This window comes from Dendrobates tinctorius, unplaced genomic scaffold (genome assembly GCF_039654945.1).
Source record: "Dendrobates tinctorius isolate UK_male_01 unplaced genomic scaffold, ASM3965494v1 ptg000107l, whole genome shotgun sequence".
NCBI lineage: Eukaryota > Metazoa > Chordata > Amphibia > Anura > Dendrobatidae > Dendrobates > Dendrobates tinctorius.
The window spans coordinates 15,757,039-15,784,953 of record NW_027361775.1 but is presented as its reverse complement, the minus strand read 5'-3'; the positions used below and the strand labels follow the sequence as shown (position 1 = coordinate 15,784,953).

Here is a 27,915-nt window from a genome sequence, read left to right as displayed (position 1 = left end):
ATAGTTGCATCCAATTATTTTATAGGTGACATCTTCACTGATCCCTTTTTTCTCCACATCGTTCAGACACCATGATAAGATTTCTCTCCAGATCTCCCTCTTCTGTCTTTAGCAGCATTTCCCCAAACAGTGCCCTAAAAATAAAAGTATCATTATACTGTCACATAAATATCTCCCATGTTGCGCCCCAGAATAAATAATTGCCCCTCACTGTGCTTTCTGCACAAAATATCCCTACCCGCGCCAAAAAATCTCCCCATGTGCTGCCCTATTCTATAATGTCTCCCACACTGCCCCTTTCTTTAATATCTTCCTCCACAATGCCTCACTGCATAAAGTCTTGCCCACCCAACTGCCCCTCGCTATAATATGCCACATTTTGCAATGCCCCAATTGTCCCATAATGTCCCCCATGAGGTGGCTTGAAATAATACAACGCTCAGTAACACAACCCTCCCTTCATCTAAAATAATACCACATTTAGGCTATGTGCAAACGCTGCGGTTCTGGCCGCAGCAGTTCTGCAGACAGTGTACAGTAGCATGTTATCCTATGTGATTTACATTCTACTGTGCACATGCTGCAGATTTTTAACTGCGGAAAAGCTGCGGTTTTGAATCCGCAGAGAGAAATGACATGTCAATTCTTTTCTGCGGATTCTGCTGCGGTTTACCATCTCCTCCATTGTAGAGATGATAAACCTCAGGGAAAACCGCAGGCCAATCTGCAGGTAATTTTACCTGCGGTTTTACCTGAAGTTCCGCAGATAAAAAATCCGCAGACCAATCCGCAGCGTGTGCACATAGCCTTATTCTTCAGCTCCTCCATGGAATTCTTACCGATGCATGCAGCCTGTGCATCGTCTGTGACAGCAGTAGTGTGATGACATAAGCAGCATGCTGACCTCATCACACCACTGCACACTGGGGCAGAGACTGACGAGCGCTCCTCTACCCCAATCCCAGCGCCACAGTGTTCAAATATATTTGTGAAAGATGCAAATACATTTTAACCCCTTTCTGCCATATGATGTACTATCCCGTCCATGTGCCCTGGGACTTAATTCCCAAGGACGGGATAGTATGTCATAGCGATCAGCGGCGCTCGCTGATCGCGTCCAAGTGTCAGCTGATTATCACAGCTTACACCCGACACTGTCAGGGGCGGTCACGGAAAGCCCCAAACACGGTAACCCCATGGCACACTGCGATCAAACACGATTGCAGTGTATCGGGGGTTTAGGAAAGCATCGGCAGGGAGGGCGCGCCCTCCGTGCTTCCCTGAGCCCCCCGGAGCAGCGCGATGTGCAGCGCTGCTCCGGGGTTCTCCTTCCCTGCAGGTCCCCGGATCCAATATGGCGGTGGGGGCCTGCAGGGAGCCGGCTTCCTTAGAGCCTGCAAAGCGCAGGCATGAGGAAGCCTTCTGCACTGCCTGTGTGAGATCGCTGCTCTGTCACAGCGATCTGTGATGTGTCAGATCAGCGATCTCACACATGACAGTGATGTCTCCCCTGGGACAGTATAATAAAGTTAAAAAAAAAAAGTGTAAAAATAATTCATTTTTTGGAAATAAAAAAAACCGTAAAAGTACACATATTTAGTATCGCCGCGTCCGTAACGACCTGCCCTATAAAACTATCCAATTAGTTAACCCCTTTAGCGAACCCCTTAAAAATAAAAAACAAAGCAAAAAATAATGCTTTATTATCATGCCGCCGAACAAAAAGTGCAATAACGCGCAATCAAAAACACGGATATAAATATCCATGGTACTGTTGAAAACGTCATCTTGTCCCGCAAAAAACGAGCCACAACACAGCATCATCAGAGAAAAACTAAAAAAGTTATAGCTCGCAGAATAAAGCGATGCAAAAATAATTATTTTTTTATATAAAATTGTTTTCATTGCATAAAAGCGCCAAAACATAAAAAAAGACATAAGTGAGGTATCACTGTAATCATACTGACCTGAAGAATAAAACTGCTTTATCAATTTCACCACACGCAGAACTGTGTAAACGCACCCCCCAAAAACATTCACGAAGCGCTGGTTTTTGTTCATTCTGCGTCCCAAAAATCAGAATAAAAAGCGATCAAAAAATGTCACATGCCCAAAAATGGTACCAATAAAAACGTCAACTCGTCCTGCAAAAAATAAGACCTCACATGACTCGGTGGGTCAAAATATGGAAAAATTATAGCTCTCAAAATGTGGTGATGCAAAAACTATTTTTACAATAAAAAGCGTGTTTTAGCGTATGACAGCTGCCAAACATAAAAACCCGCCATAAATAGTAAATCAAACCCCCCGTTATCACCCCCTTAGTTAGGGAAAAATAATAAAATTTAAAAAATGTATTTATTTCCATTTTCCCACTAGGGTTAGGGTTGGAGTTAGAATTAGGGGGTTTCCACTGTGTGGGCACATCAGGTGCTCTCCAAACGCAACATGGCGTCTGATCTCAATTCCAGCCAATTCTGCGTTGATAAAGTCAAATGGTGCTCCTTCCCTTCCAAGTTCTGCCATGCGCACAAACACTGTTTTACCCCCACTTATGGGGTATCAGCCTACTCAGGACAAATTGCAAAACAACTTTTGGGGTCCAATTTCTCCTGTTACCCTTAGGAAAATAAAAAATTGGGGTCAAAAATATCATTTTTGTAGAAAAAAATGATTTTTTTTTTTTTATTTTCACGCCCCGGGCATTATAAACTTCTATGAAGCACTTGGGGGTTCAAAGTGCTCACCACACATCTAGATAAGTTCCATGGAGTGTGTAGTTTCCAAAATGGGGTCACTTTTGGGGAGTTTCAACAGTTTAGGCACATCAGAGGCTCTCCAAACGCGACATGACACCCGCAGACCATTCCATCAAAGTCTGCATTCCAAAACGTCACTACTTCCCTTCCGAGCCCCGACGTGTGCCCATACAGTAGTTTTCTCCCACATATGGGGTATCAGCGTACTCAGGACAAATTGGACAGCCACTTTTGGGGTCCATTTTCTCCTGTTACCCTCGGGAAAATAAAAAAATTGGGGACTAAAAGATCATGTTTGTGGAAAAAATATGATTTTTTTATTTTCACGCCCGGGTGTTATAAACTTCTTTTGAAGTTTTGCATTGAAAAAGTCAAACGGCGCTCCTTCCCTTCTGAGTCCTGCCATGCGCCGCAAGAGTGGTTTCCCCCCACATATCAGGTATCAGCGTACTCAGGACAAATTGCACAATAACTTTTGCAGTCCAATTTCTCTTGTTACCCTTGGTAAAATAAAAAAAATTGGACCGGAGTAATTTTTTTGTGAAAAAAGTTAAATGTTAATTTTTTTTTTTTTAACATTCAAAAAATTCCTGTGAAGGACCTGAAGGGTTAGTAAACTTCTTGAATGTGGTTTTGAGCACCTTGAGGGGTGCAGCTTTTAGAATGGTGTCACTTTTGGGTATTATCATATAGACCCCTAAAAGTGACTTCAAATGTGATGTGGTCTGTAAAAATAAAATGGTGTTGCAAAAATGAAAAATCGCTGGTCAACTTTTAACCCTTATAACTTCCTAACAAAAAAAAATTTTGGTTCCAAAATTGTGCTGATGTAAAGTAAACATATGTGAAATGTTACTTAAGTTTTTTGTGTGCCGTATCTCTGTGATTTAAGAGCATAAAAATTCAAAGTTGGAAAATTGCGAAATGTTCAAAATTTTCGCCAAATTTCCATTTATTTCCACAAATAAACGCAAGTTATTTGAATGAAATTTTACCACTAACATGAAGTACAATATGTCACGAGAAAACAGTGTCAGAATCAGTGGGATCCATGGAAGAGTTTCAGAGTTATGACCTCATAAAGGTACAGTGGTCAGAATTGTGAAAATTGGCCCGGTCATGAACGTGCAAACCACCCTTGGGAGTAAAGGGGTTAATATAGGAAAAAGTAAAGTCGCCCTGTCGTGCCGCATGTCACCCATGGGTCGTATGTTGTCAAGGCCTGTTCTAGGTCATGCGGTTACTAATTGCATGCGCACAATTATGTTTGAAAACTGTTGCCTGTGCTAGATACTGAAATGCGTTCTAGTGCCAATGCTGCTGACATTGATTGGAAATGGCAGCTGTCAGATTGCTATGTCAAGTTGTGTATATAGTTGTACAAAGCTATGTATTCAATTAACCTGACTCGTTTTATTATATAGATGGATCCTGGAACACAGAGTCTCCAAAGCTGATAAAATTAGGTGTTTTACCTGTTCGTAGTTTGTTAGTGATGGAGGGAACTATTTGGGCTGCTTCTGGAGGACAGATATTCATCATTGGCAAAGAAAGTTACAACATAGAGGTAACTGTAGTTGTGTTTAACTTAAAGTTTGCAATATGGTTACGGTACATGCTTGACCTTTTTTCTTTTCTTAAAGTATAATTTTGTGGTTTAATACATCCACAAAATGAATTTATTAAGCCAAAATGAAAATTCTGACCTCTTGCATATTGTGTAAGATATGGCCTAGAAGCTCGTATTGTAAAGGTAAAATTCATTGACTTTACTGCAACAGCTGGTAATCTGCTAGGGGTTGAAAATCAAGGCAGCGTAGGGGTTGAAAAACCCTTTTAGAGAAAAATGTGGGCCCTATACACTTAAACCAATTGAAATCAAATCTGGATTCCGATTAAGGTAAAACCAATGGATGCTTACCCCCCTCAGCACCGCTGCTCTTGGGATGTTGGCGCCACTATTCCCAGCAGTTGATGTGACTTTGAGGTGTCACGTATCCACTGCAGCCAATCGGTGGCCACTGATTGGCTGCAGTTTTTACTTTTGTCAGCAAAGACATCCACCATAAGGGAATATTGATCAGCTGCAGCCAAACGGCGGCCACTAATTGGCTGCAGCGAGCATGTGCACAACAATGCACAACAATGTCAAGTCACCCACCAGGAATAGCAGCGTCCACACAGCAGGAGCGGCTCCACTGTGTGAGGCAAGTATCTGTTGTGTGTTTTTTTTTAAATTGGGGTTCACAATTGAATAAACAGGAGTTGTACAGTAAATGCCAAACATCTACAATCCCTAATGAGTAAATGCAATGTAAAACTTTAGTTTTTTTTCCTTATTTCCCTTTGTAAAATATGAATCAGTTTGAGAAGTATATGGTTTCTTGAAGTATATTAATAAGGTGAAATTGTGGTGTCTGTAAAATATAGATAATACTGAGTACAAGTTGGACAAAGGTGATGTAGTATCAGGACATAAGATTAATCAAATTAATATATGATTAAGGCTGTGTACCCACAGTAACGTTTTTAATGCGTTTTTTAGGGGTCAAACCGCTTCAGAAACGCTTAAAATAAGCTTCCCATTCATTGTAATGCTTTTTGACCTTTTTGTGCCAATGGATGCGTTTTTTACCGCTCAGGAAACGCTTAGCGGCTAAAAATACAGCATGTTCATTAATTTTGCCGCTTAGTCCACGTTTTTAGCCATTTCCTATGGTCTAGAAGACTCGCGGAATAAAAAACAAATCAAAAATGCACGTTTTTTGCTCAAAAAAAGCGCTGGAAAAAACGAGCATTTCTGGGAAGAAGTCCGGTTTTCTGTCAGGTTTAAGATGCTACTGTGGGCACATTGCCTAATTACTAATTGTTTTGGAGATCTTTTGGCAGATGTTTTACGTGGCTGTATTGTTTTCTTATTCTTTTTCTGAATATGGTACAGCTGAGTGTCAGGATAAAGTTTTAATTCCATAATTTCAGTTTAAGGGCTATTTATTTTTAGCTGAATGGATAAAAATCTTCCTAAAGATATCTATTTGTTCTGGGGCAATAGACAAGGTTGCAGCCTAGCCGTAGTATCAGCAAGCGGATTGCCACTAATTGCCTTGCTGTACCACTGTCTGTCACTTGAGCCATGACAAGTGCCGATACAGAACAGAAATTAGACGTAGTCGGTCTTCTGTTACTATGGCTCCATTCGAAACATGTACCGTAACAACTCTTGTATTGGTCCTTAATTCTGTTTAGTAGGATATAGCTGCAAAAGTTACATTTAAATGGAACCTGGCCCATGAATCCATGGGCAGTATGAATCACAGACTCTCTCCCTCATTTTAAACCTGTATTTTTAAAGGGGTTTTCTGTACTCCAAAGAAAATAAACAGTCTGGATATTGTTTTAATGACTCCCTAATCCTCATGTTACTTTTATCTTCATCTTTAGCTCCCATTAATCCGCTTACAGCCATTTTTCTGGTTTGTTATTATTTACATCCTGAATTTCCTATTTGCTTTGTTTGTGCTTCAAGCTTACATTACCTACGAAGCAGAGCTGTATCCACGCCAGCTCACTCGCATCCATCCTCAAAGCACCATCTAGAGACTCCTTTACAGTCTCAATATGGATAAATCGCTGGACACAGTTTCTCCTCCCTAACATTTCCTCCACTTCACCTAGTATTTGCTATACAGAGACTCTCTTACAGTCTACAATGTTACAGTTGCTGACACAGGTCCCGTGTACTGTACGGGATCAATGAGTCTTATTATTGTTACAATTATTGTAATGTAATCTATGGTAGCACACTGGAAGCCCAGCACTATCCCTTCTGGCCATACTTATAAGTTACTGTTTCTGTGGATCCAGCTTTTGTGGCTTCAGATCTCCATCCCTGTGTACATTACTAGTCAGTCACTGACTGTGCTGGATTGACAGGCTACGTTCTGTTCAAAGCATAAAAAAGAAAATCTCTGTACTTTGAACAAAATTAATGTAACACAAAGTAAGGAGCCTGTTTCACACATTAGTTTTTTTGGTCAGTCAAAATCCACTAAAATGGCGGATAACGGATCCGTTCCTGTACTGACCACAACGTTTGGCAACGGACCGTTATTTTAACGGATCCATCAAAGGAAGAATTTTAAAGGAACTGCTGCCTGGGGAAGGAGAGAGAGAATGAGAGAATTTTTCTGCCGCCAGAACAGAGTTTAGGGTTAAATTTGCAGCTGAGCGAAGTCTTTCGGGCATGTGCAGTGAGAAATGCAGATCCGGCCGCCCGTAAAAATGTTGCATGGTCCGCTCGGGCATGTCGGCGGACGTCAAAATTTTGGCGGATCCGCAAAAAACGGATCCAACGGATGGCCATCCGTCAAGATCCGCCGGTAATGCAACTCAATGGGAAAAAAAATGGATCCGCCAAGAAAAATGGCGGATCCGTTTTTTTTTTTTTTTTTTTGCAAAACGGCGGATTTGGACTGATGGACACAAACGGATGTGTGAAACAGGCCTAAGATCGTATGACCACCTGTGAGAGCTCAGAAAACAGGTTTCTCCTATACACAGGTGGAGGCCTGAGTGGGCTGTGAAAACACAATAGTGACTTGCCTCTTGGACTCAACACCTTTTCCCATACCAAGCTTTTATCTGTTTTTCTTTGTTATGCTACAGCATTTCAGAGTAAACATAGATGTTGGTAGCAAGTGAGCTGGACTGTGCTTCATGCGGCATGTGGTTCCGACAGCTTGAATCAACAGACAGGTTCCCTTTAAATAATATGTTATGTTTCCCACATATGTTTTGTCTGTCTTTACAAGTGTTTTATCAAAATTGGGCATTTATATTGGTATACAGAATTTAAAGCGGGTCAGTCCAGAACAACGGCTCATGAGGACATTTTCATTATGGCAATAAATTATTTTTTTTTCAGTTAGATTAAATTATTTTCTCTAAGGAGTTTTCACACTCAGGAGTTTGTTGGTCAGTTGATGTGATACATAGCTTTTCTTTCTTTTTTGCTCTACGGTCATGAAATACTAAATTGTCCTTGTTTTTGTGGCCGAATTTTCAGCACCAGTTTGAGGCTCACCAAGAAGAGGGCATGGTGATTTCACATATGGCAGTTGCGGGGGTTGGCATCTGGATTGCCTTTACGTCTGGCTCAACTTTACGTCTGTTCCATACCGAGACCTTTCAACATCTTCAAGATATCAATATAGCAACTCCAGTTCACAACATGTTGTCAGGTAGGTAGATTTATTGCATTCTACTCTACAATATACTAGACAATTTGTATAAAATCATACCAATATTCTGTGGGAGTTCTTTACAGCAAAACTGTCAGTGTGCCTGTTTAATTGTCTACTTTTGTGTAATAGGCATGCATTACCTTATTAGAGCAATATCAACGTCTCGGACACAACTATAGTTCAAGTGGTTGTGCAAAAAAAAACATGACAAACCGATGTTGATAATTTAATTATCTCAGCCATAATTTGCACACTACTATCCGCAGATTTGCAAGATCTAGAAGTCATTCAGCAAAGCAATTTGGAGTTTACATTCTCTAATAATGTGGACAGATTTCTCCAGCATGACAACCACTTTTTGACTATAACCCTTGATTATTATTTTTTTGTGTAGCGTGATATCTTCTTGATGTTGCAACATTATTGGAAAACCGTTTATTAATGGCCTGTGAGTGTTACGTAAATAAAAAAGAAAAATCTGTACTTGCCTTCCAGATGGCAACGCTCCTTCATTCGCGGCCTTGTGTTCTGTGTTAGCCTCCTGACATAAACAATGTCGCGTGACCAATGCAGCCAATCAGAGGCCACTAAATTACGCTCGTATTAAAATGTGAACATTGCATCTAATCAGAGGCCGCTTATTGGCTACAGCATTCTCGTAAGAACTAATGTATAAATTGGACGAGTGCAATCAGATAAAAAAAAAATCAGATTGCACTCGGACCAATCTTATTTAATGAGGCAGTGCAGGTCTGCGTATTTTTATCTCCGCTTTATTCGGCATGAAAAAAAATCACAGCATTCTGCAATTTTACTCCAAAATCTGAATGGTGTGAGAAAAAAAAATGCATGCCATGTGGACTATCAGTATGGCATCAATTTTTACGGATATGGTACATTTCTGTAACATAGGAAACTGTAAACTGTCCTGTAAGTGATTAGTAGCTGCTGAATGAAAAAACAAATTGTATACGGATAGCACACGGATGACAAGTGGGAGAAAATCGTCCCACTATGAGAATGGGACCTATTATTTATACACAGGTGTGAGGGAACCCAAAGATGATATGTTTCAGCAGACCGATGGAGGACACAGCTGATATGAGAGAAGGGGTGCCAATCCTGGAAGTGTGTGTGTGTGTGTGTTTATGTATGTATGTATATATATATATATATATATATATATATATATATATATATATATATATATATATATATATATATATATATATTGACCACTGATAAGATATTTTCCAATATTGGACAACCCCTTTAGTATCTTTGTACTACATACGTATGGATTAAGACTGTTGTGCGTCAGAAGGACGATTACTCAGCAGCCCACTGCAAATAAATGCTCTTTTATTATTGTCATTTAAAGGGAAATGAGGACATATTTCCGTAAATCTTCCATTACAGTACAATGTTCCCCTCTCTTTTAGAAAACTGTCTTTCAACAACTAAACCATGTGTATGTACGCCTGACAAGTAATGTTTATGCAGTCTAGATAAAATGTGCTGTTTTCTTATCTCTTTTGAAAATATTTCAATAATTTCTTTTCAATGGAATAAAACTTGTTGCTATAGTCCAAACAGCAGGAACATTACAATGTCTCAGTGGAAATTTGGAGGAAGTAGGAAATATCACTGTAATATGTTTTCCACCCATAGAACGACATGATAAGCAATGGTGCATGTTTATGAGTGGGTGAAGGGTTATCGCTGAATGCTGCATTTCTCACAAAATGTTCTAACTACCTGTCTTTGAAGACGAAGAAAAATATTTACAGGTTATAAACTAGGACAAAGAAAAATATATGTTACCCCTGTGCAATATATACATATGTATACATATATGCAAAATGTAAAAGCAGTTAGACATAAAGTCAAAAAATGTGTAAGGAATCCAATTCCCAAATACGTACCGTATGTTCCATCAGTACTGTAATTAAGCATTTGCATTATAGGTTGGAAATTTTTGGAATCTTTGAGCTTATTGTTACAGGAATTTTCCAATATTTTTGTATTTAAAGATCTTATGTACACTTCAGTTGTCCCATGTGTGTAACAGGAATGTCTGCTACATCATTTTTAGAGGGCTTAGAAATGGTTAAAATAATGGAAGCAATGACCTCTGTGATCCCCTGCCACGCTCATTTGACACCATCCAGTCCCCTTCCATTCTGCTTTTCCTGATCCAGGGAGTTGTGACACATCACTGCCATTCACTGGCCATAGTAGATCCCTGCAGTCACCTGTGATTGACTCATGGGTTCCAGTGTCAGAACGTCGTGACCTCTACAAGACCCATTTTGAGAATTTAGAAACCCAAAGAGGCCAGACTATAATGATTGACTCCTCTACATAACTACACAGAAACTCAAAAATTAAGGAGTACAGACCAAATTAAAAAGTGTAGTAGTCACTGCATGGACTCTCTTAGGTAGCACTGCACATGTCTCAATGATGCCATGTATTATAGATTAAGTGCATGTGTACAGTATAAGGATTAGTCATGACTCATGAGGGATAAATCTACGGTATTAGAACGGCTGTTGTAAGAGATGTTGCCCTACTTCGCACAATCGGGAGTTTTTTTTCCCTGTGGATAGCTTGGATCATCTTAATTGGAAGTGACAATTGCATCCAAATTGACACCAAGAACAGATATTTAGCTGTGCACTTTATTGAGCAGGATTATAATGACCAGTGGAAGGCAAAGTTAAATAAAGCAGTTCAAACCCTTTAATTATGACAAAAAACAATTGGATAACTGTGGATGTGGTAAAGTGCATTTAAGTCATGTCCCAAAATCATCTTGCAAAAAAAAACCCTGTTTGGGAGAGAAGAACAGACAAATCGCAGCGGCCTAAGTGCGTAAACTCAATATTGTGGTCTTTAAAGGGTGCACAATTTTATGCACTCACCTGATAGACTAATATGGCTTTAGATTGTGTATCCTCAAAAATCCTTCCTTCTGGGATACTTCTCAATAGACAGGGCTTGCAGCTTGCCTCGGATGGATCCAAGTGAAAGAGCCAGATTCAGGCTAACACTTGATGAGTAAATCAAGAAAGGCACATCCAGCCCATGAATGGCAGCGCTTCCCAGGACTCGCATCCAAAGATGATATTTCATGTCAAGGTTGGATCAATCAGTGGGGGTGTTCCTGAACTTGGTCCACACCCTAAATCAAGTTTCTGAGACTGGGATAAAAGGTTGCTGCTGTATATAAGTGTAACTGAATTTTATACTATTAGGATTTGTACTGTGTTTTTATGATACCTGATGAAGGATATACACTGTATCCGAAATGCGTTCTCTTTTTTAACCTATCAAATAAAAAAAAAATATGAAATGGCAAAATCATTTTGATATAGTCATATGTTAAAGCACCCCTATTAATGTTAACCTTTTTTCTTTATAACAATTTTGGTTTTTGCAACAGCTATTTCAGTTTCATATATCTAATAACTGATGGACTCAGTTATATTTCTGGATTCAAATGAGGTTTATTGTACTAACAGAAAATTTGCAATCTGCATTTTAACAAAATTTGACTGGTGCAAAAGTATGGGCACCTCAACATAAAAGTGACATTAATATTTCATAGATCCTCCTTTTGCAAATATAACAGCCTCTAGTCGCTTCCTTTAGCTATTAATGAGTTCCTGGATCCTGGATGAAGGTATTTGTGACCATTCCTATTTTCAAAACAATTCCAGTTCAGTTAAGTTTGATGGTCGCCGAGCATGGACAGCCCGCTTCAAATCATCCCACAGATGTTCAATGATATTCAGGTCTGGGGACTGGGATGGCCATTCCAGGACAATGTAATTGTTCCTCTGCATGAATGCCTGAGTAGATTTGGAGCAGTGTTTTGGATCATTGTCTTGCTGAAATATCCATCCCCTGCGTAACTTCAACTTCGTCACTGATTCTTGCACATTATTGTCAAGAATCTGCTGATACTGAGTTGAATCCATGCGACTCTCAACTTTAACAAGATTCCCGGTGCAGGCATTGGCCACACAGCCCCAAAGCATGATGGAACTTCCACCAAATTTTACTGTGGGTAGCAAGTGTTTTTCTTGGAATGCTGTGTTTTTTAGCCTCCATGCATAACGCCTTTTTGTATGACCAAACAACTCAATCTTTGTTTCATCAGTCCACAGGACCTCCTTCGAAAATGTAACTGGCTTGTCCAAATGTGCTTTTGCATATCTCAGGCGACTCTGTTTGTGGCGTGCTTGCAGAAACGGCTTCTTTCGCATCACTCTCCCATACAGCTTCTCCTTGTGCAAAGTGCGCTGTATGGTTGACCGATGCACAGTGACACCATCTGCAGCAAGAAGATGCTGCAGGTCTTTGGAGGTGGTCTGTGGATTGTCCTTGACTGTTCTCACCATTCTTCTTCTCTGCCTTTCTGATATTTTTCTTGGCCTGCCACTTCTGGGCTTAACAAGAACTGTACCTGTGTTCTTCCATTTCCTTACTATGTTCCTCACAGTGGAAACTGACTGGTTAAATCTCTGAGACAACTTTTTGTATCCTTCCCCTGAAAAGCTATGTTGAATAATCTTTGTTTTCAGATCATTTGAGAGTTGTTTTGAGGAGCCCATGATGCCACTCTTCATAGGAGAATCAAATAGGAGAACTACTTGCAAGTGGCCACCTTAAATACCTTTTCTCATGATTTGATACACCTGGCTATGAAGTTCAAAGCTCAATGAGGTTACAAAACCAATTTAGTGCTACAGGAAGTCAGTAAAAAGTAGTTAGGAGTGTTCAAATCAAGAAAATGATAAGGGTGCCCATACTTTTGCACCGGTCAAATTTTGTTTAAATGCAGATTGCACATTTTCTGTTAGTACAATAAACCTCATTTGAATCCAGAAATATAACTGAGTCCATCAGTTATTAGATATATGAAACTGAAATAGCTGTTGAAAAACCAAAATTGTTATAAAGAAAAAAGGTTAACATTAATAGGGGTGCCCAAACTTTAACATATGACTGTACCATGATTAAAGAGAACATATCACTAAAATTATTTATTTTAAAAGCAAAGTTATTTTAGACAGGACTAACTCTTACCAAAGGACCTCTGTTAATTATACCAAGGGAATGGCTTTAATATGCAAATAGGTTGGTGTAGCAATGCACCAAGGCATAGGCCATGCCAATGGTGCACAGCACACTCATTTGCATATAAAATATATATAAATGTGTATGCATAATAATTGGCATTTTGGGGGTGAAAGACTCCTTTTATAGATCATCATTCTCATGTTAACGATTGTTCAGTGCACATGAAAGTGAGACCACATCCTGTCTAAACAGGTTATTAAGTGACTGCTGATCGGCTTCTTATAGCAGCTCAGCGGTCATTTAAAGGCTGCAACTGACCAATGTACATGCACCTTAGATCTAGGTACCTGACTCAATGATGACTTCTCACGGCCACATCTCGTCTATGCAGACTTCCATCTTCTCCAGCACATCCCAAAACGGTGCCCTTAAAAATAAGTGTCATTATAATGTTCTCGAATAAGAATAACCACCCACTCTGTGCCCTAAATAAGCCACATGCTGTGCCCGTGAATAAATAATTACCCCACATTGTGCTCCCTATGCAAAAAATTATCTCTACACTGTCTCACTTATGGTACATGGTTTCCACACTATTCGCTCCTATAAAATATTCCCTCCACATTGTCTGCCCTAGTGAAATATGACAGTCACCGCAAACACAGTCAAACGAAAACCACCACACTGTCATGTCCATTCTCCCTACAGAGTTCCCCCCGCTCCCCATTTTCTCCATGTCCCCCCTACCACCACCATGTACTCCGTGCAGATATAAATACAAATTAATGCGGCACGCTCCCTCCCTCCTCCAGAAAGGCACCAGTTTTCTTAAAAAGCCAGGAAGAGGATGATTTAAAAATAATTATATTTTATATATGCCATGAAAAAGTTGTTTGCTGTATCCTTTCTTTATCAATTTTTGTGAAATCTTTAATACTACATCAGCTTATTTTTTTTTTTCTAATGGACCAGTCACTTCCTTTAGCCGCTTCATTTCTTTGGAAACCTGAAGTGGTTAAAAAAACCCTCAAAAGACTGAGTCGTTTTTACAGTACAGTGTATGAGTTCATTCTTTTTAGCATTTATGTAGCACTTTCTAACGCTGATCTGGAAGAAAAAAGTGTACATACCCTTAGTCTGACTGATCAGTAGGGGTGTGACCACTTACAATGTCAAGGCAGCATGAATACCATATAGGGCTCTGCTCTCAGTCAAATGAGCCAACTTCAGCTGAGTTCGCCTCCAGGGGATTTTGCAAGCTACTCTACTCTGCTGACATCACTGTCCCATGATGCCTAGCACCAGGAGAAAGTGAGTTATGTGCACTTAAAGCTGTTTATCTCTCCCCAGTGTGGTGCCGAGACTTTGAGATCTCGGGAGACGAGATCTTGTCCCGAGGTGTCAATCTACGCAATGTGCTGCCTCCGATGGCCATTTTCCCAAAGCTCACCGCAAGAAAATTAGTGGGAAGGGGGGGACTCTGCTCAGCGCCGACCTCTTAACAGAGCCCAGTGCCTGCAGCCTTGGAGTGCCAAGACAGCCCCTCCTCCCAGCCTGGGGCATGCAGCATCGCCCCACTCCTGCCGCAGTCCTCCTGAAGCAGCGACCATGCCTCCTGTGACCCTGCTCCTCCGCAGCTGTCCCCCACAGAAAGCAACCATAAATTGGGACTATAATGTTTCTTCTAATTTCCTCCCCAAAATTTGGGCTGCATCTTATGGTCCAGTGCGTAGTTATAGTCCACAAAATACAGTACACTTTTAGTTTTCTGTCCACATAGACATATGAGGGCTTGATTTTTGCAGAACGAGTTGGAATTTTTTTCACGTTTTCCAGTACACCGTGTGGTAAAATGAATGGCGTTATTCAAATGTACAAGAGGGGAGAAATTGTGGAAAAAAAAAACAAAAACGCATTTCTGACATTGTTTTTTGGAAATTGTCCTTATAGTGTACATTTTTCAGCCAATGGAGCTGTGTGACTGCTTATTATTTGCAGGGTGAAACAACTTTTATTGATATCATTTTGGAATAGATATTTTGATTGCTTGTTGCAGCATTTTTTGTGGAATTGCAGCAACCAGAAAAAAAAGGAATTTTGGTGTTCTTGAATTTTTTTATTTTTTTTTGATTACCGATCGGGTTAATTATTTTTATATTTTGATAGATCAGACTTTTCTGAACTCAGTGAGACCAAATACAGTATGTTTTGTTTTTTTTTTAAATCTTTATTTTCAATGGGGTGATTTGAACTTTTTGTTTTATTTTTTCATATTTTTTAAACTATTTTTTTTTTTACTTAGTCCTTTCGGGGACTTGAAGTTGCGATCGTCTGATCACTTGGGATTTATACAGCGATGCCACAATATTGCTGTATATAGCTGAAATCACTGTCTCCTTTGAAGCCATGCAACAGGCTCCATTTCAAGGGAGCTCGATAATTAGAAGCACGGAGTTCTTCCGTACACCTACTGCTGTCATAGCAACTCATCTGCGATCTCTTCAGGGGCGCGCCATTGAGTGCAGGGAATGACATTCACGCATGCCGGGCGCATGTTAAATACCGCTGCCAGAGATAACAGCCGCATTTACTAGGTCAACAATCGTTGGCAGAGCTCAGCCCGCGATTGTTGGAGGCAGGTCCTGGCTGTAATGCATCACCCCATGAGCCAGCTTCCACTTGTGCTGTACATGTACACCGGATGTAGTGAAGGGGTTAAGAGTTGGGAGGTGTGCCCATAGTGGAGACGGGATTTCCTTAAATCCCCTCCACTATGCTGTAACATCTGGACGCTGCGCGTCTGATGCTGCGGCTGTACCCAGCGCAAAACACACAGCGTTTCCTGACCGTGGAAACATTTTATTTTACACCTACAAACAAGGAAATGAAATGAAAAGCAAAGTGTCATATAGGAAAATTTAAATCCATAAGAACTGCCCCCCTCACAATGGGAAGAGGAAAAGCGACATATAGCTGTAGAAGATGTCCTTTTTGAAGTGGGATTAATTAGACACAGGAACAGAGAAACCAATTAACACAGGGGAAATCAGTGATGATTCTCAAAGAGTGGTAATAGATGGTTGCACATCCAATTGGAAGAGTATTTCAAATGGGGTACCACAAGGCTCTGTCATGGCCCCAGTGTTCAACATTTTTATAAATGATCTAGATAAGGAAACGATGCAAAGCTAGGAGGGATAGCTAAAACTAGAGAAGACAGGATTCAGACAGCACTAGATAAGCTTGTACACTGGGCAGTGACTAATAGAATGGTATATTTCAGGAAGAAATGCAAGATTCCACATGAGTCAACAGTGTGATGCAGCCGCAAAAAAGGCAAACACAGTTCTAGGATGTATTTAGAGAAGCATAGTCTAAATCACGTGAAGTAATTATCCCCCTCTACTCCTCCTTGCTCAGGCCTCATCTGGAATCCTGTGTCCGGTAAGGGGCACCATATTTTAACCCCTTTTACCCCCAACGGTGGTTTGCACGTTAATGACCGGGCCAACTGGCATTGTCAATTCTGACCACTGTCCCTTTATGAGGTAATAACTCTGGAACGCTTCGACGGATCCTGGTGATTCTGACATTGTTTTCTAGTGACATATTGTACTTCATGTTAGTGGTAAAAGTTCTTTTATATAACTTGCGTTGATTTGTGAAAAAAATGGAAATTTGGCAAAAATTTTGAAAATTTTTCAGCTTTGAATTTTCATGCCCTTAAATCACAGAGATATGGCACACAAAATACCTAAAAAGTAACCTTTCCCACATGTTTACTTTATATCAGCACAATTTTGGAACCAAAAATTTTTTTTGTTAGGAAGTTATAAGGGTTAAAAATTAACCAGCGATTTCTCATTTTTACAACACCATTTTATTGGGGGGACCACATCACATTTGAAGTCACTTTGATATGATAGAAAATACCCAAAAGTGATACCATTTTAAAAACTGCACCCTTGAAGGTGCTCAAAACCACATTCAAGAAGTTTATTAACCCGTCAGGTGCTTCACAGGAATTTTTGGAATGCTAATTAAAAATTGAACATTTAACTTTTTTTCACAAAAAAATTATATCGGGTCCAATTTTTTTTTATTTTTCCAAGGGTAACAGGAGAAATTGGACCCCAAAAGTTATTGTTCAATTTGTCCTGAGTAAGCTGATACCTGATATGTGGGGGGAACCACTGTTTCGGCGCATGGCAGTGCTTGTAAGGGAAGGAGCGCCGTTTGACTTTTTCAATGCAGAATTGGCTGGAATTGAGATCAGACGCCATGTCGTGTTTGGAGAGCCCCTGATGTGCCTAAACAGTGGAAACCCCCCAATTCTAACCCTAACCCCAACACACCCCTAATCCCAACCCTAACCCTAATGGGAAAATGGAAATACATTTTTTTAATTATTTTCCCCTAACTAAGTGGGTGATAAAGCGGGGTTTGATTTACTATTTATAGCGGGTTTTTATGTTTAGCAGCTGTCACACGCTAAAATGCGCTTTTTATTGCAAAAAATAGTTTTTGCATCACCTCATTTTGAGAGCTATAGTTTTTCTATATTTTGGCGCAGAGTCATGTGAGGTCTTATTTTTTGTGGGACGAGTTGATATTTTTATTGTTACCGTTTCCGGGTACGTGACTTTTTTTCATCGCTTTTTATTACGATTTTTGGTAGGCAAAATGAACAAAAAACATTTCTTTTGGGGGGGGGGGCGTCTGTACCGTTCCATGTGTGGTAAAATTGATAAAGCGGTCCTATTCTTCGGGTCAGTACAATTACAGCGCGATACCTCATTTATATCTTTTTCTATGTTTTGGCGCTTTTATACAATAAAAACAATTTTATATAAAAATAATTATTTTTGCATCGCTTTATTCTGCGAGCTACAACTTTTTTATTTTTTCGCTGATGACGCTGTATGCCAGCTCATTTTTTGCTGGACAAGATGACATTTTCAGCGTTACCATGTTTATTTATATCTGTCTTTCTGATCACGTATTATTCCACTTTTTATTTGGCGGTATGATGAAGCATTGCTTTTTTGCCTTTTTATAGAGTTCACTAAAGGGGTTAACTAGTGGGACAGTTTTATAGGGCGGGTCGCTATGGACGCGGCGATACTAAATGTGTGTACTTTTATTGTTTGTTTTTTTAACATAAATGTATTTATTGGGGAATATTTTTTTTTCTTTAGTTAGGTTTTTTAATATTTTCACACTTTTTTTTTTTTTTTAACTTTTTTACTTTGTCCCAGGTTGGGACATCACTGTATTACATCAGATCGCTGATCTTACACTTTGCAGAGCACTGTGTCAGATCAGCGATCTGACAGGCAGTGCAGGTGTCTTGCTGGTGCCTGCCTCTCAGCAGGCACTGACAAGCCACCCCCCTGCTGGACCCGGAAGGACCCCACGGCCAACTTGGATCCGGGGTCCTGCAGGAAGGAGGCCCTCGGAACAGTGCGATCACATCTCAGGGGTCTCAGGGAAGCACGCAGGGAGCCCCCTCCCAGCGCTATGCTTCCCTATGCCACCGGAAAGCTGCAATCATGTTTGATAGCAGTGCACCTGGGGTTAAAGTTCCGGGAGCGTCCGTGACCATTCCTGGCACATAGTGCCGGGTGTCAGCTGTGATAATCAGCAGACACCCGGCCGCTATCAGCCACGCTTCCCCCGTGAGTGTGGCTTATCACGTATGATGTACTATCCCGTCCATGGGCATTCAGGCCCAGGGCACCTGGATGAGGTAAGTACATCATATGTCAGAAAAGGGTTATAAAAAAGACATTGAAAAGCTGCAAGTTTAGAGAAGAGCTACCAGGATGGTGAGCGAACTGCAAAGTATATCCTACGAGTAACAGTTAAAGGATCTGGGAATGTTTAGCTTGCAAGAAGAAAGTTGTGGGAAGCAGGGTGTGTTGCAGTCCGCGCTGCCGAGATTCACAAATCACCTGGGATGCAAGATGTTGTAGCAGTGTACTCCTTTATTTCCTCCTACGCGTTTCGGCGCCCTTCCTGGCACCTTCCTCAGGGATATTACATCAGCCATAGGAGCAGGGAATTTATAGCCCCTTACATTAGCAATTATGGGTGTGTTCTGTTTACATGTGATGTCATAATGGTCATAGTAACAGCATCCACACTGCTTGGTATGAATGTATGTAGTGCCATCTACTGGTGCTTTAGAATACTAACACAAGATCTAATGAACAGCTATATGAATTTGTCTTGTTTTTTTCTGGTTATTGAAGATAGTATATGAATACCAACACAAGATCTAATGAATAGCTTTGTGAACTTTCTGGTTTTTCTGATGGCGTGTATTTTCTCCTCATTGTCCTTTATGCTATATTGCTTGTGCTATATTGTTTGCGCCTGTATGGAGACCTGTGATCTTCCTGGGTATTAGAACCTAGGTTTGCTGTACCAACAGACACACGATCTATGGGTGATACCACCACAGCCAATATATAAAATAGTGACCATAAACACACGGAAGATGAGAAACACAGTTTTTAAGCCATTTTTAATAGTTTTAATACAATTTTTTAGATAATTTTTTATTGACAATAAATAATTAAAATAAAATAAAAATAAAAACTTTTAAGAAGCAGTTGATCTTAGGAATAATCTGGTTTATATTTTATGAAGTTTATTTTAATAGCAGTACCACTCTTTGCTCCCCTCCTAAAACAAAAATAAAGAAGATTGTTTGTTACAATAATAATAATATTTTTGACATATTTCTTTGATAATTTTTCATAACAATTCTTTTATAACAACCATAGGACCATATATTTAACAGGATAGTGTCATGAAAAAGCAGTTTATAGAACCTTCGATCCACAGGCACTGATACCAGTGAGACGGTGGCGCTCAACATTAGTCACAAGAGAAAACACTGAAACCAGCAAATACATGGGTTCTACTACCCTGAAAGTCGGGTGACAATGGGTTTATAAAGCATTTTTTCTGCAGTGATAGTCTGGATATTTTAGCAATGTTTCTGCTGCACTTTTCATGGAAATTTTTACATCATTATGTTTGTAAGATTTTTATGTACATTTTAGCAAGTGTTTTGGACCATTTTCTTGTTTTATCATGCTATTTATGTGAAATTCCGCCAAAAATGTTGGCCCCTCCCCCAGTGATGACCATTATGACATCACATGTAAACAGAACACACCCATAATTGCTAATGTAAGGGGCTATAAATTCCCTGCTCCTATGGCTGATGTAATATCCCTGAGGAAGGTGCCAGGAAGGGCGCCGAAACGCGTAGGAGGAAATAAAGGAGTACACTGCTACAACATCTTGCATCCCAGGTGATTTGTGAATCTCGGCAGCGCGGACTGCAACACACCCTGCTTCCCACAACTTTCTGAAGGTTTTTCCACGTGCGAGTGGTTGGTGGAGGTCCTGCAGCAGCTGATTCTGTGATATGCTCTCAAGCCAGTTGTGGGTTACACAACTGGAATAGGTGAGTGGAACTGTATTATACCGCTCATACTTCTAGTGTCACTAGTGATAGGGCACTATTGCGCCTCTTGTTCCCCCCACCATTTTTGTATTGATAGCTTGCAAGAAAGAAGGCTAAGATGAGTCTTAATAGCGTCTACAAATATCAGAAGAGATGTCAGTGTCGAGGGATCATCCTTATTGTCGTTTGCACATGGAATGAAGCTGAAAGGGAGAAGATACAGATTAGATATTAGAAAAACTTTTCTCTTTCCCCCATGACGGCACCACGGAGAGAGAGGGATCCGCCCTCAGGGCCAGGAAACCTACAGATGAAAAAGGCGGTACCTCTCTCCCACATCAGGGAAAAGAGTCAGCTTCCTCAAACATGAAAGTTGCTGGCAGTAAAACTAGCTCTCGTTCATTTTCTGGATTCACTTCGCTCCCAACACACACGGGTCTTCTCAGACAACCAAGTAGTGGTAGCATATCTAAACCACCAAGGGGGCACCAGGTCTCGAGCACTGATGGAGGTAACAAAATCCATCTAGCAGAACACAATCTAGAATCGCTGACAGCCCTCCACATAAAAGATTTGGAAAACCGAACAGCTGACTTTTTAAGCATAACACGCCTAAAACAAGGGGACTGGGAACTAAGCCAGTTAGTCTTCAACCAGATTGTGAAACTCTGGGCCAGCCAGAAATAGAATTATTTGCGAACAGTTAGAACTGGAAGCTGGAAAACTTCTGCTCGATCGATCCCCGAGGGGGCCCAGTAGCTCTAGACGCCTTCACGATACCCTGGGATTATCAGCTGGCTTAAACTTTCCCACCAATATCTCTCATCCCCTTAGTACTGAGAAAAATACGGGAGTAAAAGGTGATGGTAATTGTGATAGCACCCTTCTGGCCTCGGAGAATATGGTTCTCCTGGCTGAGAAGAAAGTCCGTTACGGACCCCTGGGTCCTACCAGAAAATCCAGACCTTCTATCCCAGGGACCAGTGTATCACCCCCACATAAAAAACTTACACATGACAGCTTGGCTTTTGAAAGGGAACTCCTAAGCAATAGGGGCTTCTCGTCAAACCATAGCAATAGGGGCTTCTCGTCAAACTTGATATCCGCGCTACTACAAAGTAGAAAGCCAGTAACCACTAAGGCATATGGGAAAGTATGGAAAAAATTCATTTCAGCATCAGGCTCTGACCCAAAGGGAGAAATCTCAATAGACGGAATTCTGGAATTCCTACAGAAGGGGTTGGAAAAGGGGTTAGCTACCAGCACCTTGAAAGTACAGGTGGCGGCTTTGGGAGCTTTGTATAACCATGACTTAGCCAAAAATCGGTGGGTTAGGAGATTCATTAGAGTCTCAAGTAGATCCAGGCCGATCCCTCTACGCACCCCCCCCCCCCGGATCTAAACCTGGTACTAAACGCACTAACCAAATCTCCCTTCAAACCCATAGAGGAGGCTTCCTTAAAAACATTGTCCCTTAAAACCTCCCTCCTCGTAGCCTTAACCTCTGCTCGTCGCATTAGTGATATGCAAGCTTTATCTGCCCACTCACCCTTCACTCAAGTACTGGAGGATAGGGTAATTCTCAGAACCGACCCAGCCTATCTCCCCAAGGTTTCGTCACAGTTTCATAGGACCGAGGAGATCTCCTTGACCTCCTTCTGTCCCAATCCCAAGAATAAAACAGAAGGGGTACTGCACACTTTAGATGTAAAAAGGTGCCTGGTCCAATATTTGATAACCGCAAGGGAGTTTAGGAAGGATAGGGCTCTGTTTGTCTGCTTTCAGGGTCCACGGAAGGGGCAAAAAGCATCGAAGGCCACACTGGCGAGATGGATAAGAGAGGCCAACACCCTATCCTACTCCTCTTGCGGGGCGGCCATCCCGGAGGACGTAAGGGCCCATTCAACCAGGGCAGTGGCGTCATCCTGGGCAGAGAAAGCCGGCGCTTCAGTAGACCAGATATGTAGAGCTGCCACTTGATCTTCCCCCTCTACATTCTTCAGCCATTACAGTCTAGACTTGACCTCCTCTTCAGATCTCACCTTTGGGAAAAGGGTTCTGGAGGCGGTGGTCCCTTCCTAGATGTACAATCTTTGTAATTCTCTCCGTGGTGCCGTCATGGGGGAAAGAGAAAATCGTAGTTACTTACCGATAACGGTATTTCTCTGATCCCATGACGGCACACGTACATGCCCTCCCTTTCACACACACAGATGTGCACATTAGAGTGAGTTAATTAGCTTTAGTACTTAGCCACGCGGTGCCTGTATTAAGCTTAATTTGATTAATTTTGGATTTTTTATAACCATTTGAGTTGCAGCTGAAAGTTCTGTATAATGCTCTGTAAACCAACTGATGTGGGAGAGAGGTACCGCCTTTTTCATCTGTAGGTTTCCTGTCCCTGAGGGTGGATCCCTCTCCGTGGTGCCGTCAAGGAATCAGAGAAATACCGTTATCGGTAAGTAACTACGATTTTTTGACCGTTGGGGTGATCAATGAGTGGAACAGGCTGCCAGGAGTGGTGGTGATTTCTCCTTCAATGGAAGTCTTCAAGATGATTTAGTGAATCCTGCATTGGGTATGATGACCCTGGAGATCCCTTCCAGCTCTAACATTCTATGATAACTCCTTTTTGAAGTAGGCCTCACATTGAACATTTGGGAAAGGAAGATAGAAACTAATTAAAACAACTTTTAAAGCTGAGACCCTCTGCCGTGGACAGGTAATTAAGACCGGAAGATCTACTCTGATAGCCAGATGGTAAAAAGGACGTTCGTTTACACAGAGGAGAACGGTCTTCCCCAAGACAGAAGCTTCCTTTCATGAAAGAATCTGTCAGACCCACCTTTGCCTGCATTCAGATAGGAATACTGGGATTTGCATCAATCTGATAATTATGGGAGATACATTTTCTGCATTGTAGCAAAGGGATGGACTTGACTCATTCACTCACATCCTCGTGGGGCCACTAGAATGCCTCCAACTTGATAACAGTCCCAATAGATGATGTGAACCAGCTCATGTTTGATCTCTTGTGAAGGTAAAACGACAATAAAAAATATTACGTCAATATCTAATGCCTGGGACCTTCAGAGGCGAAGATTAACTGTAAGTTGGGGATCTCATAAAATTCTGAAGGGCTAAGAATATTCCTCAAATGGCCCCCTCGTGTAGTCATCAAGGGGATATATGTGGGCATAGCATGGAGATAATAAAAATGAAAGTTTGGGTCTCTTTGTCAGCCCTTGGAAGACATGGTTCGCTGTGGAAGTTCTGTGTATTTTATCAAAGTGCTTCCCTTCCCTAAACTGTGAGCCATTGCAATGACCATGTTTAGTATTTTTTTTCAGTATTCCTTTTCATTTTATGTAAATATATATATCGTATAATTTATTCCCATTTTGTGTCAGCTTGTATATTTTTTTTATAAACACTGCCCATCTTTCTGGATTAAATATATGAATTTAATAGCTCTGTTCCTCTTGCTCTGTAAACTGCATTCCTGGCGTTTGATTGGTGCATTCCTGCATTCCTGAATTGATTGGTGGTGGCAGCTAGTAGTTATTTTTGATATTGCTGAACTGGCAATGACCGTGGTGTATATACATATATTCCTTGTATTGGAATCAGAGGTATATATACCATACGCTCACTGTGAGTTCTACAATTACCGATCTAGTAATAGAAGCAGCTACGGCCTCATCCATCACTCATCATACAATTGCGTAATTGCCCGACGATGAAGTTGTGTTCCCTTGACAACTGTGGCAGCGGTGGGATGTGCGTGATTTCTAACTTCACCACCACACAGGTTTGTGGAAAAATGCTAAACATTGTTCCTGGCAGTTTTATGTACCTGAATACTGTGTATTGAAAAAGATTCCTCTATAATTTTACTCAATATATTAGCGTAGGAGTTGTATTAATATCAGCTGCTCTCTTCTTTGTGGCTTCCACAATGTGAATCAGAATTCCTGCCATGGTTTTGTATTTCAGTGGTGTTCATTTCTATGTTGTTTGTTTTAGTTTGTAGAACCATGAATCTTTTTATTACAAAAAAAAGTGTTTAATATTAAGACACTAATATCTCAATACATTGTATTGCAACCCTACAAGTGCTTCTCACAAAATTAGAATATCATCAAAAAGTTAATTTATTTCAGTTCTTCAATACAAAAAGTGAAACTAATATATTGTATAGAGTCATTACAAACAGAGCGATCTATTTCAAGTGTTTTTTTCTGTTAATGTTGATGATTATGGCTTATAGCTAATAAAAATCCAAAAGTCATTATCTCAGTAAATTAGAATAATTAAAAAAAACACCTGCAAAGGCTTCTTAAGCATTTAAAAAGGTCTCTTAGTATGTTTCAGTGCGGCTCCACAATCATGGGGAAGACTGCTAACTTGACAGATGTTCAGAAGGCAGTCATTGACACACTCCTCAAGGAGGGTATGCCACAAAAAAAGGTCATTGCTGGCTGTTCAGAGTTCTGTATCCAAGCATATTAATGGAAAGTTGAGTGGAAGGAAAAAGTGTGGTAGAAAAAGGTGCATAAGCAACCAGGATAACCGCAGCCTTGAAAGGATTGTTACATAAAGGCCATTCAAAAATTTAGGTGAGACTCATAAGGAGTGGACTGCCGCTGGAGTCATTGCTTCAAGAGCCGCCACGACACAGACGTATCCAGGACACATGGGGTGCAAGTGTCGCATTCCTTGTGTCAAGCCACTCATGATCAATAGACAACGACAGAAGCGTCTTTCCTGGGCCAAGGAGAAAAAGAACTGGATTGTTGCTCAGTGGTCCAAGGTGTTTTGAGATGAAAGTAAATTTTGAATTTTATTTGGAAATCAAGGTCCCAGAGTCTGGAGGAAGAGTGTAGATGCACACAATCCAATCTGCTTGAGGTCTAATGTGTAGTTTCCACAGTCAGTGATGGTTTGGGGAGCCATATCATCTACTGGTCCACTGTGTTTTATCAAGACCAAAGTCAGCACAGCCGTCTCCCAGGAAATTTTAGAGCACTTCATGCTTCCCTCTGCTGACAAGCTTTTTGGAGATTTAAATTTCATTCTCCAGCAGGACTTGGCACATGTCCACACTGCCAAAAGTACCAATACCTCGTTTAAAAACAACAGTATCACTGTGCTTGATTGGCCAGCAAGCTCGCCTGACCTTAACCCCATCGAGAATCCGTGGGGTATTGACAAGAGGAAGATGAGACACCGGACCCAACAATTCAGACGAGCTGAAGGCTGCTATCAAAGCAAACAGGAGTTCCATAACACCTCAGCAGTGCCACAGGCTGATAGACTCCATGCCACGCCACATTGATGCAGTAATTGATGCAAAAGGAGCACCGACCAAGTATTGCGGGGATTTACTGAACATACATTTCAGTAGGCCAACATTTCTGATTTTAAAATCATTTTTCAAGCTGGTGTTATAAAGTATTCTAATTTACTGAGATAATGACTTTTGGGTTTTCATTGGCTGTAAGCCATAATCATCAACATTACCAGAAATAAACACATGAAATAGAGGACTCTGTTTGTAATGACTCTATATAATGAGTTTCACTATTTGTATTGAAGAACTGAAATAAATTAACTTTTTGATGATATTCTAATTTTTTGAGAAGCACATGTAAATGGTTCAAATAGACTGACTAGTCATGAGCCTATATGTATGTCAGTACCTTACATACTGGGAATGATTACCTTCAATTTGTTTTCCTTAAATCTTGCTGTTTGGCTGTTTTTTTGCTGTGCGGCATTTGGGCAGAGCTGCGATATGTTATTGTAGCTTAGCTACAATATCTATGAGGAGTCTTGGTCTGAAACACACCTATTTCATCATTGGTTCAAGTTGCTGCTCCCGCCATCCCTTTGCCTCTGCTCTGCCTTTTCAGATTGGCTTATGTGAGTAATCACTAGAGATGAGTGAACCTTTCAAGTTGGGTTCGGATTTGCCGAACGGACCTTCATTCGCCACACGTACCGAACCCTATTAGATTCAATGGGAGGCAAACAAAATGCATAGACAACACCTAAAAGGGTAACAAAAAGCTTCCCAAACATCTAAAATTAGGGGAAGACACCAGGAAAAGTGTCAGTTGAACCACAGTAGAATTTTGCAAATGGCACAGCAGCAGTCAGCCATGGGCCGGCCATGCATGAGGTATCTTGGTCTGGCCAAGCACTTACAGCTTGGAATTGAAGATTCAATGAGGTGGATAAGGGAGCGGTGTAAGCCTTCTTATCTGGGAGACCTTATACATCTTGTAACACCTCCAATTTTTTTATTCCAACCACAATCAAATGGCACACAGATCAGGTTTTTTTTTAGACCACTATTGATAGAAAAATGTAAGAATCGTAACACAGGTAGTTGACTGATCAATTGGCCCACAGTAGAACCTGTTATGTTGGCACACAAGAAGTCAGCCATAGGCCATGCATGAGGTATCAGGCTCTGGGCCAGCATTTACAGCTTGGAATTTAAGATTTAATGAGGACCTGGTGGATATGGGAGTGGAGTTAGCCTTCTTAGCTGGGAGACCTCACACCTCATGCAACACCTCCAAATTTTTTTTTATTTATTCCAGCCACACTCAGATAGCACAAACATCAGTTTCATACAGTAATATTAGAAGAAAAATGTAAGGAAAGTAACACAGGTAGTTGACAAAGTAATTGCAGGCCTGCCTGTCTGGGAGACCTACTTACAACCCACCAGATGGAGACCGAACTTAGTGTCTCCACATTTCATAAAATTGTTTGTAACAGCAGTAGTAGCAATAGCAGGCACCGAAGACACCACAAAGATGGCACAGACTGCAATAACGCGAGATCAATACATGACACTAAAAACGACACCATTGCCTAGTCTGCCCAATCTGACTGGGGTGTAAAAGTCATTGGAGATCCATGACTTGTTCATTTTAGTGAGAGTTAGATGGTCTACACTTTGAGGGTACAGCCGGATGTGCTTATCCATCAGGATACCACCAGCAGCGCTGAAGACACGTTCTGAGAGGATGCTAGGCATGACAAAACCTCCAAGGCAAGACAGGCAATCTCAGGCCACGCTTCCATTTTTGAAGACCAAAATGTAAAAGGGTCCAAACCACCCAATGGCATTGATATTGAACTCCTGATACTCCTGCATCATGCTCTCCAGTCGTTCACAACGTGACAGACTTGTATTCTGTTCTGCTGGTGCATGGGCTGATTTAAAAAAAATGTGTTAAATGACTCACAGAAATTGCTTATGCCACTTACACTGCTGCCCCTGCTAATGTTTTGGTGATGACGACTTGACGTTCCAGGGATT

The 27,915-nt window shown here is 40.9% G+C and overlaps 1 protein-coding gene across 4 annotated transcripts in view; it reads left to right on the top strand.

Moving 5' to 3' along the window:
• ARHGEF10 (Rho guanine nucleotide exchange factor 10) overlaps positions 1-27,915 on the top strand; it is a 291,292-nt gene that overhangs the window by 249,058 nt on the left and 14,319 nt on the right. For all 4 annotated transcript variants that reach the window (XM_073589190.1, XM_073589191.1, XM_073589188.1 and 1 more), the window contains exons 26-27: positions 4,184-4,326; positions 7,825-7,999. In XM_073589190.1, coding sequence (XP_073445291.1) covers positions 4,184-4,326; positions 7,825-7,999 — 318 coding nt within the window. The remainder of the gene's footprint in view (positions 1-4,183; positions 4,327-7,824; positions 8,000-27,915) is intronic.